We start from the raw sequence: 17,889 nt of genomic DNA on the forward strand, positions 1-17,889 counted from the left end.
TACCGCCTCCTGTACCCACCTTTCTGCTTCACCTGCAGAGAAATAAGCCCATCATCCACGTAGATCTTGCTGCCCACTTCCACCACCTTGCAGATGTTCTTATAGTCCAGCCACAGGATATTCTCATCACATTTGTCCATGTAGGCATTGTCCAGAGTGATCTTGAGCGTGGCCCCTTTCTTCAGCTCTACCTCCGCAGTGCCGCTCTATAGACCAGAGAGTAAGCCGTGAGTCCAAAGAAAAGCTCTTCCCTCCAAGGAAAAATGCTCAAATCTCCACCAGAAGTAACAATAAAGCCTCTGGCTTTGCAAATCAATGATCATATTCTCGAACTTACCTCAAGGAAGTCACCCAAGGAAAACCTACAATGTTTTAGTCACGCTATGTAAATGATAGGGGGAAAAGCGACACAGACAGACTTGGGAAGTAGGTTTTTAGAGTAAAAAGTCCCTCACTCTATCACGTCTTAGCAAAGTACACCAAATCAACCTTTTTGATGGAACGTGATGAACAGAACTCTCACGTCTCAATCTAGACCTGAACCCTGAGGAACACAGCCTCTGAGCAGGGCATGGACTGCGGAGGATGGCTCTCTGGAGCCCGCTGCCCCCTTTGCCCTCCCTCTCGCTGCTCCCCGTGATACTCACGCCCTTGATGAGCCCAGTTCGGATCTCGGGTCCTTTGGTGTCCAGGGCCACGGCAACCGGCCGGTAGAGAATGGGGTCAGAAGCAAAGCTTTCCGTGGCTGTGCGCACGTTCTTGATGGTCTCTGCATGGTACTGAGGGAAAGGAAGGAAGATGACAGGGGTGCTCCCACACAAGGATCCAGCGCCAGAGCTGAGGCGGATCCCTCAGGAAAGGCCTGTGATGTTCTAGACCACCTGCTGTGTCTAGCATCAGGGTCAGCCAGTCACCGAGCACCCTCTATCTGATCATTTCAATCTCTTTGGCTTCTACCCCCTTCTTCTACAGCACTCACTCACTCTAGAGCCAATCTTAGTAACTTTAGAATACTGCCACCATAACCAACTACAGAGATGGCGTAAACACGTCTCAACGTAAAAAGCTTATCTCCTTTGTGTTCCCTAGGACCCATCACACTCCCTCAGCAAATACAGCAGACAACTGGAGTAAAAGCCCTGGCCCTCAGGTGTGGGTCACACTGGTCCGGCAATCATGGTGAGATTCTGATAGATTTGGCAATTCTGAGCTTCTCCTCTACTGATCCCAACGACAATTCAAACTCCAGAGTTATTTACTTAAGCTTACAACGGCCCAAGCTAAAAAAGCCATTGCTGGGGCGCCTGGGTGGCTCAGTCGTTAAGCGTCTGCCTTTGGCTCAGGTCATGATCCCAGGGTCCTGGGATCGAGTCCCACATCGGGCTCCCTCCTCGGGGGGAAGCCTGCTTCTCCCTCTCCCACTCCCGCTGCTTGTGTTCCCGCTCTCGCTATCTCTGTCTCTGTCAAATAAATAAATAAATAAAATCTTAAAAAAAAAAAAAAGATTTAAAAAAGCCATTGCTTAGGTCCCACAGACCTGGTTTTCACAATCACGTTTTGGAGTGGCCGAGGGGAGCGTGAGGATATGCCTCTCTCCAAACCAACTGCCCTGACTTCCATCTTTTTCCTAAGCTCTTGCTCTTTTCCCAGTTGCCACGACTGTCTGACCAAAAAAAGGGACTCAGAGCCAAGACGTTAAGAGTTCTTAGTGTAACCAACAGGACGCTGCTGATCACAGAGGCACCCATTTCAGCACTTTGCGGGCCCTGTCCTTTAGCCTGTCCAGGAGAGCAGCACCGTCGAGGCAGCTGGAGGGGAGCTGGAACCAGAGTCTACCCTCCAAGGACCGTGCTGCCTGAAGCGTGGATCTGAGAATCTTCAGCTTCTAGTATGGTCTCCAGTGAGGACCGCTGGCTTGTTTTCTGGGGGCAGAGGTCCCTACTCTGAGTTATGACTATTTCTTTCTATTACTGGCTCGCAATAAAATAACATAAACTAGAATATAGAGATAATTTTTTTTTTGAAAGAATGGGTGTTTCACATTGTCAAATGCCTTTTCCTCAGAGCTCATGTGAGGGGTAAAAGAATCCACGAAGTCCTTAGAGCAGAGGTGAGCAACTAATATCACCATCATCTCCTACTGGCCACTCTATATTTCATCCCAGTGTGGACTTTGTGTTCCTAGAATAAAATTTACGTGGTCACGGGGCGGGAAATTCTTTTAGTAGATGGCTGGATGTGGACTGCTGAATTTTACCTTTCCTGTCTGCTTCTCTCTAAATGACGGCCTGCGCGCTAACCTGCCTGGTTGCGGTACTGTTCTTGTCTCATCTCACTACCAGGGTGTGCTGGCTTCAACGAACATACTGGGAAGACTTCTGTACTTCTTTAGGCCCTGGAACAGCATGACAAAGGACGTAACCTAACCACTCCTTCAAGGGGAGGCAGAAGTAAGCCATCCAAGTTCTCCAGGCCTGGTGCTCTGAATGAAGCTAGTCACCTTTTCAATTTTTTCAGGCTATTAATCTATTTATACTTTCTACTTCTTGGACACTACCTTTTCTTGGAAGATAATCAACTTCATCTCAACTTCTAGAAAGCAAAGTAGAAGTCTTTTTATGACTTTCAAACTCTCTTCGAACATATGGGAAATACTCCCTTTTCGTAGTCTCTTTTTTTGGTGCATCCTCATTCTTGACCAGGCTTTCTGAAAGTTTCTGTTTTACAGGGATTTTTTGGTTTGTCAAATTTATTTTCTATTTCATCAAGTTATGCTTTTAAATCAATGCTTTTCCTTCATCCCTTTTAGGTTATTTGGTTCCTAGTATTTGAGTTAAGTGTTTCATTTACTTTCATTAAGACTTTTGCTTTCCGGTAAGTACATTTAAGTCTGTAAGTTTTCTTTTTTCCTTTTTCTCTTTTTGGGGTGGGGGGTGGGACAGAGGGAGAGGGAGAGCGAGAGAATCCTAAGCAGGCTCCACACTCAGCACAACCCTGAGATCATGACCTGAGCCAGAATCAAGAGTCGAACGCTTAACCCACTGAGCCACCCGGGCGCCCATGCCCCTGCAAGTTTTCTTGATGACGGTTAGACTTAAAATTTCCATTAAAAAAAAAAAAAAAAAGCCTGAGAATATGGTCTCTATAATTTCCATTTTATGGAACTTGAGGGTTTTTGGTGGCCTAATAAATTTTATAATCATAAGCATTTTAAATAAACACGTGTTTTTGTTCTTGGAGGACATAAAATCTACTGTACACACACCAATGAGATTATTAGGTCTTACATTATTCAAATCCTCTCTACTGGCATCTTTGGGGACATTTCTGGGAGGTATACTACAGTCTCCCGCTATGGCTGTGGTTTTGTTGGATGCTACCAAGTGGTAAAGAATTCCATCAATCAATACTGTCCTTGTGGAAGGTTCTAAATTGAGGTCGTTTCAAAGTCATTATCTCTGGGGCCACACGTTCAGTAAGAAAACATCTTGTGCACCTGAACTGCCCAATGGGGCAGGGGCACCGCGGCCGACAAAGCTGGAAAAAAAGAGCAGATGCAGACAGATGTCCCTCTGTCAAGAGTTAGCGAGAGAGAACAATTTCAATGCTCTGCTTAGAAGAGCATTTAAAAATTGTCAAGAGGGGCGCCTGGGTGGCTCAGTTGGTTAAACAACTGCCTTCGGCTCAGGTCATGATCCTGGAGTCCCTGGATCGAGTCCCGCATCGGGCTCCCTGCTCGGCAGGGAGTCTGCTTCTCCCTCTGACACTCCCCCCACTCATGTGCTCTCCCTCATTCTCTCTCTCAAATAAATAAATAAAATCTTTAAAAAAATTTTTAAAAAAATTAAAAAAGGAAAACATTTAAAAAAAATAAAGAATAAAAAATAAAATAAAAATTGTCAAGAGCTGGGAAAGCATATTGCAGCCACTAGTCAAAGGTGCCTACGAAGATGAGTTTCCAAACCCCTGATTCCAGAGACAACCTTATCCTGGTCAAAAACCCCAAACCCACGAGAGGGACTTGAGTGTGTGTTTGTATTTTAAATCCCAATTCTAATCTGGGAATAAGAATTAAAGCAGAGAGTATCTCCAAATGCCTCTTGTAGTCTAAAAACACCCAAATCCTTGGGCCAGGCCAGCCCCCCCCCCCCCCCCCCCCCCCCCCCGGGCAGGTGCAGCAGACACCCCATGGCCTTGCCATTTCGGAGCTGGCCATCAAGCCTAGTTAAAGGAGCTTGGATGGAAGAGGCCATCAAGCCTAGTTAAAGGTCGACTTCTTCAAATCTATTTCTGCTTCTTCTGCTGCACACAGGAGACCTTGGCACGGTCCAGCAGCAGGGATCAATAGTGAACCGATCCCCACTGGTATCTTTAGCTCTCTCTTTGGGCTAAGCTAACACTTGCAAGAATTCCTGGGGACTCCCGCCAAGGCCCCCAACTTTGGAAAATTACAGAATGCCAGCACGGATGTGTCTTAAGCTGCCTGAAGTACCGCCTGAGCACAGTTCCTCTGAACCTGGTCAGGCCCCCATGACGTTTGGAGGCCGGCCACCTGCCAGGCCATAAACTGTTTATGAAACACAGGTTAGGGAACCCACGATGGAGAGTCTCACATTTCCAGAAGGAGAAATTAACTTTTTGGACTGTACTTCCTGAGGCTTTATTTTTAGTCTAAACTTAACACCAGTTTCCAGATGCCAGAGGGCAACCCCTCACCACCTGTCCTTACAGGGTAGCATATTCTTTATTCCGAACAGGAAGTATCAGAAGTCAAGACAGGGGAAAGTCTGGCTCATCCATTTCTTCTGTATTAATGCCAGTATGAAATCCCACAGCTTATGATGGAGCCTGATGGGTTTTAAAAGGAACTGTCCCTCAAGGAACCTCCACTCCTCCCTCTGAATGAGTTTGGGAACAGGAGCAGGGATGGAGCATGTCCCAGGAGTTGCCACCTGGTCCCTGGGTAAGGCCTCCGTCCACAGGGCAAGTCAGCTCCTACACAGCCTCAGCACAAATACACTCCTACCAGGCTGCTGGGGAAGTGTGCTGACTTGGTTTTAATGTACCAGGACCCCTGGGAAGAGATAGGCCAGGAACACAATATTGATGAAGCAGGGTTGGTGCATTAGACTCAGTACTTAACTTGCAATGGTAGAAACTCCTCTCCTGGACTTGCTCAGTTATCGTGGGTCTAAACTAGGCCAGAAATCCAGCTGCAGGGTGACCTTTTGGTTCATCTCTGCAATAGGAACTGTTATGGAGACCCAGGGGTAGGAGGTGGCAAGCACTGTGGGTTCTCCAGTAGACCCTTCCACACTTTGTTAAGTTTATTTATTTTCCCAGCCATCTCTACACCCAACATGGACCCAAAGCCCCAACCCTGAGACTGAGAGTTGCATGCTCCTCTGCTGGAGCCAGCCAGGCATCCCAACCCTTGCACACTTTTGTCAGCACAGGTGTGTGGGAAAACCATGGCCAATAACCAAAGATCATCTCCACGTAAGGAGACTTGGCCAGCTGGGATGGCAGGAGATGGGGGAAGGATATTAAGGACAGGCCAGTGAAGACGACCTCCGCATTGGCTATAAACCCCAGACTCTTTCTTGCTTGCTCCACTGTGGCTAAATGAACAGCACACTGCCACCCAATTTCCTGCACGCTGCCCCAGTGGCCAAACCATCTAGCTGAGGCTCACCTCGTGGGTTCCATGAGAGAAGTTCATACGAGCCACATTCATTCCAGACTTAATCATCTCCTTCAGCATCTCCACCGATCGGGAAGCTGGGCCTAGTGAAAAAAAAGTTTTAAAGCCAAAGTGTTAATTATTCAAAGGAGGAATAACACTTTCAAGTTTGAAGAATCCTTGATATTCTTTTCCCCTAAATTTTCCTCCTACAAATCACTCAAGGTTCTTTCAAAAGCATATAGATGGCTGTTACTGTGTTTGCCCATTTTCTTGATTTAAGGGAACACTTTTCCTATTCCCTTCAACTCCTATAGGCTCCTACATCTAACGAGGAAAGCCTAAGTAAGACTTAACCAGCCCTCTCTACTCTCCCCAAAGCCTGGTTGGTTTTCCAACCACAGAGTCTTGGAGCACGTCAAAAAGATCTTCCCTAGATTTCTGAGATGCTCCTAAAAGATGTGCTATTAAGGAAGACACCGTCTAAATTCTGCCTTTAGCAGCCAACACAGAGCATGCAGATTCCTTATCGCCACTTCCTAGTCCCCAAAAGAACCCGTGTAGCATCTCGCTCAGCACTCAGGTTTGCTACATTTCTTTTGTCTCTTCAGGAGAAAAGATCACGGTCCTATGAAGCCCCTGTTTTTTTGGGGGTGGGGAACAGGGGGGCCACAGCCACTCACCGATGGTACAGATGATGCCAGTGTTCCGGGCCGTGATGGGTGGCGAGTCGATGTCCAGACGGCACATGTGTTCCAGGAACGTGTCGGCCATGGCTGCGTGCAGCTGCTGGGTCTGGATGAAGGCAGTGCCGACATCGCTATGGGGCTTTGACATGGTTGCTGAGGTCCTGGATCCAGGGGAGTTGAAGAGACAGTGATCAATCCGAGAAGCCCAGGTGGTTAATATACCCCTCCGCACAGGAGGCTGTTTCCTGCTTACACATTAACTCAATAAGCACACTGTGCACAAGCCACAGGGAGCCCCGCCACACTCTGGCCATGTGGGCGTTCCTCAAGTCGGGCAGAGGGTTCACGTGACCGTGAGCAAGCGGAACGGACCTCAGAGGACAATTTAAAACCTCGTACCCAATGCATGTACTTCCCAAGTATCCACTGTAAGCAGACCTCCCTTACAATGGGCTAGTATCTACGTTGACAGTTTTCCTGTTAATCCTACAAGTAACATTTCACGGGCACCGAAGGAGCTACCTCCAAAGAAAGTTGTAACCAATCCTCCAGTGATATAACCAGCGATATAAAGAACTAACTCCTCGTTTAGTACCTTGGCAAATATAGATCTTTGTACAAAAAGCTATCTCAAAGCTATAAATGTCTGCTACGGGGAGGGGCATCCACATTGTTTTTTAACAATCCCCACCCAAACTCAAAGTGATTTTCCTGGTTGTAAAGAAAACCACCATCCAGGCAGTACTTTGAGCTCAGGAATCCTAGATTTTCACTAACTCGGAGCACCACCTAAGTTCATTCCTCAACTCAGTCTGGCAGGAGAGTAGGTCCCAGTTCGCTGACAGATAGTAAAAACCAGTCCTTGGACAGGAAGCAAAGTTGATCCAAAACCCTACATGCAGAATCTTTTGCCCCAGGGGTCTGTACCTAAAAACGACAACCACTTTGGTCAGCAGGACTTTAGGATGTGCAAAGCAATTTGCAGAAAACCAGAGATAACCCCAATGGCACTGGTCTGGTTCTAAAAACATTACAGCTACTTTCACAGGATGGTTACAACACAAAGAAATCAAGGTGGCTTTGCCATATCCTTTTCCCAACTGATTTCCCAACTGATTTTCTGATACACCATCCCAATTCCCTTTCTGACAAGTACACCGCAAAGACTATCTGTTTCAGGTAATTAACCAGGCCAGGTCACAATCCTGACAACTGGTCCCGACCTTTGCTTTCTTCATTACTGACTGACAACTAAACTCACTCAGCCGGTTAGTTAGCTGATTACAAAGACCTAAGAAGCTTCCAGGAAATGTCTGAAGAACCACCAGGTAAGGATGTGAGTGTGAAACCCGACACTCCTCATCACAAGGCCATCCCTTCCTCAAGTTCTCCCACCAAAGGCTACTCCTAAAACCCTTGAGCCTATAGGCTTCAGCCCAGGCTCCAGAACAAGCCCCTCTTCAGCCCTATCCCAGATCCTCCTAAATCTCAGGGCTCTAAATTCAAGGCACCCCATATATATCCCTCTTACTCTTTGTCCTCCTCTGTCCTTGACTTTGTGGCCTCTTTGTGGACTCTGTAGCTTGGGTAGAGCAAGCATCTCAACCCATCTCTGTACCTTCAAGAATTCTGATTAGAAGCCCAAGAAGCTCTGTGACCAGCTGTGAGCAAACCTCCAGTCAGCTACTGAAAACGGGTGGCTACAAGCCTTCAGCTACAGAAGCTAAAACTTTAAAAATGGGACATAAGATACTGGCTAACTATTCCACGTGGCAAATGCACTGTTCTTTTCAGTGTGCATTTCCTAATTCCCTAATACACACCAGGCACCAAATCGAAAATGTTTGGAGGTCCTCTCCTCCATGACCTATTCGCTTTTAGATCTGTTAGCACCTAGTACTTGGAAGTATTCCAGGGTCTGTCGAATGACCTTTCAGTGTACCTTAATGCCTCGTGGTCAAAATCAAAGTTATACCTCCCTTCTCCCCTTCCCCAAATCTGAAGAACTTATGAATTCCCGGAGGGACTGCCTCGGTGGCCAGGGTTCCGGGTGGTCCGGGATCGTGTGCCGTCAGAGCCCACAGCGGGGCTTAGGTATAGCTGGCTGTTAAGGGAATGTGACTGAAGAGATGTGCACCAGGAGGCACACCCAGCCAACTGGAACACAAAGGCCTACTGTGGCCTCCAAGTGGAGTCATCATCCAGTCTGAGGACTGTTATCATCAACAAATTAAGATCTGAATGAGTGGGTTAGAGCAACTAAACCCCAATCTTCTTAAAAATCATCAGCTGCCAACAAAACAAAACAAAACAAAACAAAAAAACAAAAATCATCAGCTGCCTCTTCTCTGAGACATGAGGGTTTCCTTGCAAAGACCTGGGGGGGGGCCCACAGGTTATTGGGTCATACCTTGTGTTCTCGGGGCTTGGGCTTCTGGTGACATAATGATCTTTTTTTGGCTCAGGGTGGCAACTTGGCCCCACTCGCAAAGACCGCTCGGAGCTGAGTAAGGTTTGCTCTGCAGAGCTGTACAAGGATCAAGGTAGAAGCTGAGTGGAACTGAAGTTCTTTGTGGCAATGGAAAAATTACCTTAATAACCAGGTAACCAGAGGTAGCTGCTCCTAGAGATTCAGCTAGGTTACAGAGAAAAACAGATACCTCCCAAGGAAATACCAAGAAACTGGTCACAGAAAATTTGCAGGTAATTTCTTATTGGCTCATCTATAATGCTTATCTCCTCCCAAATACCCAGATTATCTTCCCTCTAAGTTCTCTTTAAGCCTGTGGTTTACTAACATTTCACTATTCTATTTAAGAACCTGGTCGCTCCTGTTTTTTTAGAGAGAAGGGATACTAAATTAAACATAAATAAAAAGACAGGAAGCAGATCTACACAAATAGTAACAGCATGTCATCTGGATGGTAGGATTACAGCAAAATTTGTTCTTCCCTTTACTAATAAATTTACTGATATGAAATACTTTGCATTAAGAAAAATCACAAATGTACCTCTTCTGAAAATGGTATATTTACAAGTTTCCTGGTAAAAGAGTTGGAATTAAAACAAAGGTGAAGCCTCCAGTTTTATTAATCAACCACTGCTCTACAAGCTTCAGGAATACTCTGCTTAAATGTGGCAAAGGCGGGGCGTGCCTAGGTGGCTCAGGGGGTTAAGCGACTGCCTTCGGCTCAGGTCATGATCCTGGAGTCCCGGGATCGAGTTCCGCATCGGGCTCCCCACTCAGCGGGGAGTCTGCTTCTCCCTCTGACCCTCCCCCCATCATGCTGTCACATTCTCTCTCAAATAAATTTTAAAAATCTTAAAAAAAAAAAAAATAAATGTGGCAGAGGTGAGGTAACGCATGAGGGCCCTAGATCACAAATGCATTGCCAGACCGTTCCATTGGCTTAAGGCCAACCTTGATCCACTCAGAACCTCAAAGAAAAAAAAAAATTAATATAGTCCACAGGACAATTCTATGCCAAAAACCTGTGAGTTACACACACAAATCCAGCAAACTTCTTTCCCTGTTTTTAGTCTGGACTCAGCTTCACAGCAAAATCTTTATGACAAGGATGTTCTGGTACAGAAGGACGGCCTCCAAAGCCAGGAGATGCCATTAGCAGATACAATTATACTGCACTCAAACAATAACCCTATTTTACTATCTCAAATGAAATCTGAGGTTTTGCAAGCTCTGATTTTTTGCTCACCCCAGCCTATGAAATGCAAAAAATAACAAATGAGAATTTATTTGGCGTTTTGAGTGGATTTCCACACCAGCAATCAAAAAAAAAAGGCTTACTTGTCCAGACTCCTACGAGATCTCAACAGACCCTTCAAGACCTCTACCAAACCGAACAACTCAGGTCTCATCCCCAGGTCACCGACTGGTCTCCTGACTCAGGCTGTGCCCTGGAGCCTCCCTTGCTGAAAGGTCAGTGCTCTGCTGCCCATCTCCCAGGTCTTCTAGAAGCCTCTTCCTCCTGAGCACTAGCTGCCCATCCTGCCAACCACCTAACTCCAGTTCTTCCTCAAACATCCTGGGACTCTCCCCCAGCCCCAGGGCAGCAGCCAGAGCCGTTGGCTTCTCAGGGCGGGCCTCTGGGAAGAGCTCCCCTCCCTTGTGCTCGCTGTCTGGACAGCGGCCTGCCAGGACATGCAGCCCAGCCGGGGCCAGTCTGACTCACTACTGCATCCTCCTCCTCGGGAGGCACAGACATGCGGAGCCAACCTCCAGCCAGCAGTGGAAGCCCGGCGTATCCCCTGAGGGTGGCAAATGCTGGGCCCAGGTACGGGAACCTTATTCTGGAGCCTGAGCCCCTGCAGGAGAATCTTCCTCGGAGCCATTTCTCCTCTGTGAGAAACGGGACACCAGGAGAGGGCTTAGTGCGGACTGAGGGAATGGCGTAGGCGTAGTCACACCTCTGCTCCACGTGTCCCCGATCCCACCTTTCCGTTCTTATCTGAAGCAGCTCCTGGTTCTCTAAAACGAGGGCTTCCTCTGTGCCAGACACAATCCTCTGGCCACGCTCCAGAAACCACAGTGGGTGGGATCATATAAAAAAATACGATATGCCACTTCTTAGAGCCACTACTGTTGCTGGCAAGTTGTGCCGGGACAGATTCACACTTCACTCCACCGACTCTTCCACAAAGGCCCAAATCATTCTGCCCTAGTAACCAGCCTGGCCCATGAGCCTGTATGTGCATACGCCAATTTCTAACCAGCCAGGGCTCTCTGCACCAAGTCTGCTCTGATGCTGACCTCAGCACACAGAGCAACCCAATCATGATGGCACCCGATGCCCACAATTGTCTTCCCTGCTCTGTCATCAATATGCTACCTACACCTCCAAGGCTCCAAGCCAGCATGATGAAGGCCTTTCAATTCCCTCATCTTCAGAACAGACGAGGTGTTCGGGCCAGCCTGCTCTCTAGAGAGATGATGGAACAACAGAATTCCCAAGACTGGCCCTAATCTAACTATGACAAGAAGATCAAAATGGGTGCCGGGCCACCCACAGAACCTAGGAAGGTCTGCGCCGAACGGCTGTTTGTCCTGATCTACAGCTAGAGTAATGATATCGTGCATTTGCATACGGAACGGGGTATAGAGGAGAAGCAATTTTTAGCTGAAGTCCCTTCTACCCTCAGCAGGCTCGACAACAGACAGCAAAGTCTAGCTTACCTGGTTACATAAAACAAAATGAGCCCACTCGCAGGTTCAAATAACATTCCCTTGCTTTCATTTATTTGGGGCTAAACCTAAGGGACTTCAACTTCATAAGCAGGAACCTCAGGTTCTATTTCAAACTCAAGTGTGAATAGGGCACAAAAGCAGATACAAAATGGGCCCACTCCCCCTGCCCCCAACCAAGGACCACAGCTCCAGGGCAGAAGTCCCAAATCAGAGAACCTTCAGATACCCTTGTTTGACCACAGATGCTCAGAGCAGAGAAGTGGTTTCAGCCTAAAGGAGGAAGTTTGGAAGAAGCTTTTGTTGTCCTGTGTTAGGATGCCTCCTTACTAGGCTTAACATAATGAGGCAGTGTTTTAGGGCATGATAATCATACTCTGGAAGCAGCGAGGGACTGGGGACTCTGTAGTTCAAGGCCCTTCAAAGTCAGGTACATACAACCAGGACCGGTGATGGGCTCCACAATGAGGCATTCCAGCCCAGCATTCACAGGAGCTCACCCTGCATCACGGCTGGAAGGGGGGGGGGGGGGGGGAGAGGAGGCGGAGGAGGGAGGGAGGGCAGTGCCACCTCTCCAAGAACAGACCTAATTCGAATGACTGGTCTTCCTACAGTGACCTTCACAGGTCTGCTTCTATTCTGTTTTACTTTGAAACAAAGAAAAAAAAAAAGGAATATTAACATCTGTATTTCTACCACCCAGAACTGACTACTAACCTTTAGCCAGAATTCCTTTAGACGTAAAAAAAAAAAAAAAAAAAAAAACCTGTTACAATTTTATAGTTTATTTTCCCTCCATCCCCAGATCCCTCCAACCCTTCCACAGCCCCTCCTGAACTTTGACACCCACCCACTGTCAGGAATTTTGTATCCTTCTAATCCATGTAAGTGTATCGATATCTATGCTGACCCCTATGATATTGTTTTTCTAAAATGCCCTAAGTAGAATACCATACGAATAAACATCTTGCTTTTTTCAGCACATTTAAGATCTATCCAGTGGAGACGTAGATCTAGTTAATTCATATGAACTGCTATCCTGATCCACTGCATGACTAGATCATTTATTTGTTACCTTACTGGCTGGCCATCCTTCCCCCATTAAATCAATTTTTCCCCTATGAATCAATGCAGTAACAACTCTCCTAGTACATGGCTCCTTGTGCAAGTGTGAGCTGCTATATATACCCAGAAATGGAATTCCTGAGTCACAGGGTATATTTATTTTCTATGTTACCAAATATCACCAAATTGCTCTCTAAAGTGGTTATATCCATTTACAACTAACGAGGGACATGAGTTCTAGCCCTCTCACACCTCTGCCAACATTCAATATTGTCAGAGCTTTAATATGTTCACCCTCCTGATAGGTGGTATTTATTCATCTGCTTTCTAATGTAATAACAAAAGAGGAATACCATATATTAAAAGTCTCTACTTCCCTACCTCTAACTAGATCAAAACTCCCAGGGCTCCTCCAAAATGCCCATGGTTTTGTCTCCTGTACCACGACCAACTCACTGACTGCATAATTCTTTTGCACTCATCACTGCAAACAGGGAAGACACCAGTTGTCTAAAATTCAATAAATACTAGCTGTAGGTTGATTTCAAAGGCTTGGAAGGAATGGGCTCCTTTCTAGAGAATTTTTCAGACTGTGTCAGCTAAGCTGCCACTATCGTAGCTGGTCTTGGCATCTGCCCCCCATCAGGGCCCCTGCCTAACTTTCCAAACATAGCTTGCTGGCGTCAGTAAAGAGAGGCTTAGAGCTCCCCAGAAGCTTTGCCTATGGACAGAAGTGGGGGGAGGTAAGTCTCAGAGGCCACAGGAGGTACTGCAGCCAGGCTCACCCTCCTACGTGCAGACAGGCACAAACCACCGCAGGGGCGGGGCACCACACCACTTGTCGGCCCTGCCACCCTCCCCTCCCAAGCTGAGAGGCCGAAAGGCCCACCAGATGTTGCACGCTGCCATTCGCTTGGCAGCCCCGCTCACCTTTCCCGAAACAGCTTCTTTAATGAAAGCCCCAATCAGGCCATTCATTTATCTAGTCTAAAGCTGGCTCTTGGTGAAAAATCCAAGTTCCCAGAAAGTGTGCTAGTATTAAGAACAGTCTTCCTTTAGCTCTATTCCCAGCTGTCCTAGAATTGAGGTTTAAAGTGATGACTCACGGTCCTAGAGGACTTAAAAAAAAATTTTTTTTAAGTAATCTCTGTGGGTCTCAAGCTCACGACCCCAATCAAGAGTTGCATGCTCGGGGCGCCTGGGTGGCTCAGTTGGTTAAGCGACTGCCTTCGGCTCAGGTCATGATCCTGGAGTCCCGGGATCGAGTCCGGCATCGGGCTCCCTGCTCGACAGGGAGTCTGCTTCTCCCTCTGACCCTCCCCCTCTCATGTTCTCTCTCTCTCTCATTCTCGCTCTCAAATAAATAAATAAAATCTTTAAAAAAAAAAAAAAAAGAGTTGCATGCTCTACTGAATGAGCCAGCCAGGCGCCCCTCCTCTAAGACCTCTTCCCAAGTAAATCACTTCTGTATCTCCCAACATCCTCAACAAGGTTGCAAGAGAACTCTGCTCACATAGGCGACTCATCCTTGTGGTGTGTCAACTGAGATTTGACTGTGGACGTTTAGAATGATTCAGAAAGAAAATGTCAGATGAGTCATTTTCCCCTACCCTGAGCTCAGTCTTAGCTCTTGGCAAAAATAACGCATCCTGGGGCGCCTGGGTGGCTCAGATGGTTAAGCGTCTGCCTTCGGCTCAGGTCATGATCCCAGGGTCCTGGGATCGAGTCCCGCATCGGGCTCCCTGCTCCTTGGGAGCCTGCTTCTCCCTCTGCCTCTCTCTCTCTCATGAATAAATAAAATCTTTAAAATAAATAAATAAATAAAATAACGCATCCTGACATGCCTTCATACAAGCTGAAGCAAAGTAAATTAGAACCAGAGTACTGTGAACTGATAATGCTAAGAGCTGCTTTCTAGCTCGTAAGGCATTTCCTCATTTCTTCCACCGCCTCAACATTAAGAAACACACAGCTTTAAGAAATAAAATGGCTTTTCCTGTGAACCACCCCCCTTAATGTCACAACATTCAAGGCACAGAAGCAACTCCTACGAGGTGCTAGGTCTGTTTGGAGTCCCAGCTACCAAATTTGCCAAGTCACTGGCAAATTATTAGAGACCCAATAATGCTTGTTGTTAAACTGAATTCAACACTAAAATTATTTACTCCTAATGCAGTGCTTAAAATGAGAGCAGCTATACTAAGACAGGAAGAGACTAATGTCCATTTATTTTGACTTAAGTCCAATAACTCAAGAATGAGTTCAAGGACATTCTTTCAGTCGTTGTTTTTCATGACCATGACAGGGCTGCCATGTCTCAGGAATGCAGGTGCACAGACTACATGACCAAGGCACAGGGTTCTGCCATGCTGTGCCTAAGCTCCTAGGGCAGTACAGACAGCTGGGGCACCTGGACAACCATTTTTTCACTTAACTGAAACCATTTTTAACTTGGGGAAAATGCATGCTTCACTATTTGACTCACTAAATGGAGAGAAGGGACTTTTTAAACCTGCGAAGACCACAATGCAGTTTCCCACTCACCCAACGAAGAGAATTCTCTCAAAAGCAGAGCAGTTGAAAGGTTGAGTCATCTTCCCCCTGGAGGCCCCCCCACCCTCCCACAGACCTGGTGATGGGTTACATACCCTTCCCCTCAGGACAGCCCCACTCCATTTCCCAACAGCATCGTCAGGCAACAAGAGAGTAAATTATTTGCTAACAATGCCACAGAGCAAGAGTCCTGACCTAGGATATCCTCTGTAGCCCAGGGAGTGGCCACACCCTCAGTCCTGCCAAGAGGCGGCTACTGCCCCTGCCTCCCATCCTCACACTTACCACCTGGCTGAGCAAATCCTAGAACTCCACCTGGAGCAGGTGGGGATAGCGTGTGCAGATTTCAGTTTGGGGGTTACAAGTTTGTTTCTACTCTTACAGCCCAACACCAACTGCTGGAATTCTGGCCCTCCTTGCCTTCCTTTGTCTACAGGTCCTGATCCTCGGGAGACCCAAAGAGCCCCTGTAGCGAGGGGAGAGCTGCAAGGTAACATTATTAGTTACTTTGTAAACACTGTGTACCAGGATCCCTTAAGTGATTGGTTCCCAGGAGATGTCTGGTACTTAGAAACCTGACTAAATAGTTAATCCCAAGATTAACTCTGAGTATGTGTTTGGGGATGGCACGGAGAAGATGAGCCCTCAACCTCCATTACAGTTTAAGTAATTGTGCTCAGTGACCAAAGAATACATCTGGAGCCATTTCTTCTGCACATCTCACTTAGAGATGAGGCAGTGCGGAGAGTATTCACCACATATACATGTAGGTATGTGTATTAAGGAAGCGATCCTTTCAACGATCCGGGGGAAATGTTACTCCCAGTTCACAAATGGGAAACGGAGGTCCTGGGGCTGAATTCCCTCCATCATTCCCGTATATCCATGATTCAAACCCGAATCTAAAAGCCTGTTAACTTCCCAATGCTTCTGTCCATCATGCCTGGACCTTAACTATCAGACTCATGTGTACAGGAGAGGATCAATGTCCTGGGTTTGAAGAACACGGATAAAAAGTCAAGGAATGCCTTTCCATAACTGGGCTTTTAAACAACCTTCACATTGGAAGGTACTCCTCTGCTTCAAACCCAGTGTGTGATGCCACCTTGTGCGGCCTTTCTCCACACACAACCCCCCCTCCCCCAACAGGAAGCGGTCCCTTCCTCGCAGCACTTCCCACTGGTAACTTTTATGTTAGTTCCCTAATCACATCGTGTTGCGGGCTGTGACCTTTCTAGCCATCCCCCCTCCCCCAAAACAGCTTGGCACACAGAGATTTTATTGAGTGAACGCGGTACGTGGCGCCAAGCTCTGGACATATTTCTACTCTGCCTATAACCTGCTCCCACCCACCCGAGACCTCCGTGTTCTGCGATCGGGAGCCTATGTTCAGCGAGGTGAAGCAGAGGCGAGCCTGCGCTGGTCCTCCGGAGGGGCGGAGCGGGTCCCGGGCCGCTACGTGCAGCCCCGCCGCGGCGGGAGGGAGCCCGGCGACCCCTTCGGGGCCAGTGCGGCGAATCCGGGGCGGCCTCAAGCAGGAATGCGCCACAGAGGCAACCACCCTCTCCTCCCCGTGCAGCAGGAAGGCCGAGGGTTACGTAATCTTCCAACTGCGTCCCCGGCCGCCGCTGCATCCCCCGGCCGCACGGCAGCCGGCCCTGCCCATCCGCAGACCACTGCGATTCGGGCGGTGAGCGCCGGACGCGGGCCCGGGGCTCCAGGACTCACCCGCTGCAGAAACGCGGGAGGCGGGGGATGCAGGCGGACGTGACCAGGACGGAGGGGAGGGGCGAGGACCCGGGCGGAACGAATCAGAAAGCGGAGGAGAGGGATGCGGAGCAGCGGACGTGACCAGAATGGAGGGGGGAGGGGCGGAACCAGAGCATGAATGGGGGAAGGGGTAGGCATGAGGGGGGACAAGGACGCGGGAAGAGCACACGACGCTGAATGGAGGCGGCACGGGGGAAGGGAGCTGGGGACGGGTTTCGAGGAGAGGTTTCAAGGAAAGCATCAGAATCAGGGGGACACGGCCAGGTTGAAGACGGAGAGGGGGAATGGTATAGCATTAAGGGGCCACGGGAGGAGGCGAACAGAGGAGCGGGGGCTGGAGGGAGGAGAGGAAGGCACCCGATGAGGAGGGATTACTGGAAGTAAGTGATGATGGAAGCAGATCGAGGAGGCGAGGATGGGACCAGAATGGGAGTAAGCATTGGGGCAGGAGAGCGCCTTTGGAAGAAACAGGAGCTGGGCGTCTGGGGGCTCTGAAGAGCAGGCCCTAGGCGCGAGGTGCCTTTCTCCTCTCTCCCGACCCCACCGGGTGCAAGATGCCCGGGAGCCTGCGCCGGCCCGGGTGTGGGTGCCCTGAGTGCGCAGGCGGCCGGGATTCCGCACTGGCTGGGCGCACGGAGCCGGGCCCAGCCTCTGCCCCGCTCACCTCCGGCGCGGTCCCGCTCGAGCTGCACTGCCGCAGAACGGTCTCGACGCTCGCGACGCGGAGCTGCTGTGCCAGAGTCGGCCGCCTGAGCACCAAGGTTATCCCCGCTGCGGCCGCCGCAATCCCTCCGCCGCCCCGCCCCGCACCCAATCCTGGCTCCCGGCTCGCCCGGCCCCGCCCCTCCGCGTCCTCGCCGGGCGCAGTCACCTTCAGGAGGAAGTGCCGCCGTTCGGAACCCTCCGTCAGGTTGCCCTTTAGGGGA

General features: G+C 48.7%; 1 protein-coding gene across 9 annotated transcripts in view; it reads right to left on the bottom strand.

Annotated features, from left to right (window-relative positions):
• Positions 1-17,889, bottom strand: part of LOC118003398 (protein mono-ADP-ribosyltransferase PARP6) — a 62,342-nt gene that overhangs the window by 9,991 nt on the left and 34,462 nt on the right. For 8 of the 9 annotated variants that reach the window (XM_034994405.1, XM_034994404.1, XM_034994401.1 and 5 more), the window contains 4 exons: positions 6,367-6,533; positions 5,696-5,787; positions 648-779; positions 20-206 (listed from right to left, as the gene is read on the bottom strand). In XM_034994405.1, the coding sequence (XP_034850296.1) occupies positions 20-206; positions 648-779; positions 5,696-5,787; positions 6,367-6,533 (578 nt within the window). Of the gene's footprint in view, positions 1-19; positions 207-647; positions 780-5,695; positions 5,788-6,366; positions 6,534-17,627; positions 17,773-17,889 lie in introns of those variants that run through there. The other variant, XM_034994413.1, reaches the window with a different exon arrangement.

Source organism: Mirounga leonina, unplaced genomic scaffold, assembly GCF_011800145.1.
Source record: "Mirounga leonina isolate KUSES-001 unplaced genomic scaffold, KU_Mleo_1.0 Mir_91, whole genome shotgun sequence".
Lineage (NCBI taxonomy): Eukaryota > Metazoa > Chordata > Mammalia > Carnivora > Phocidae > Mirounga > Mirounga leonina.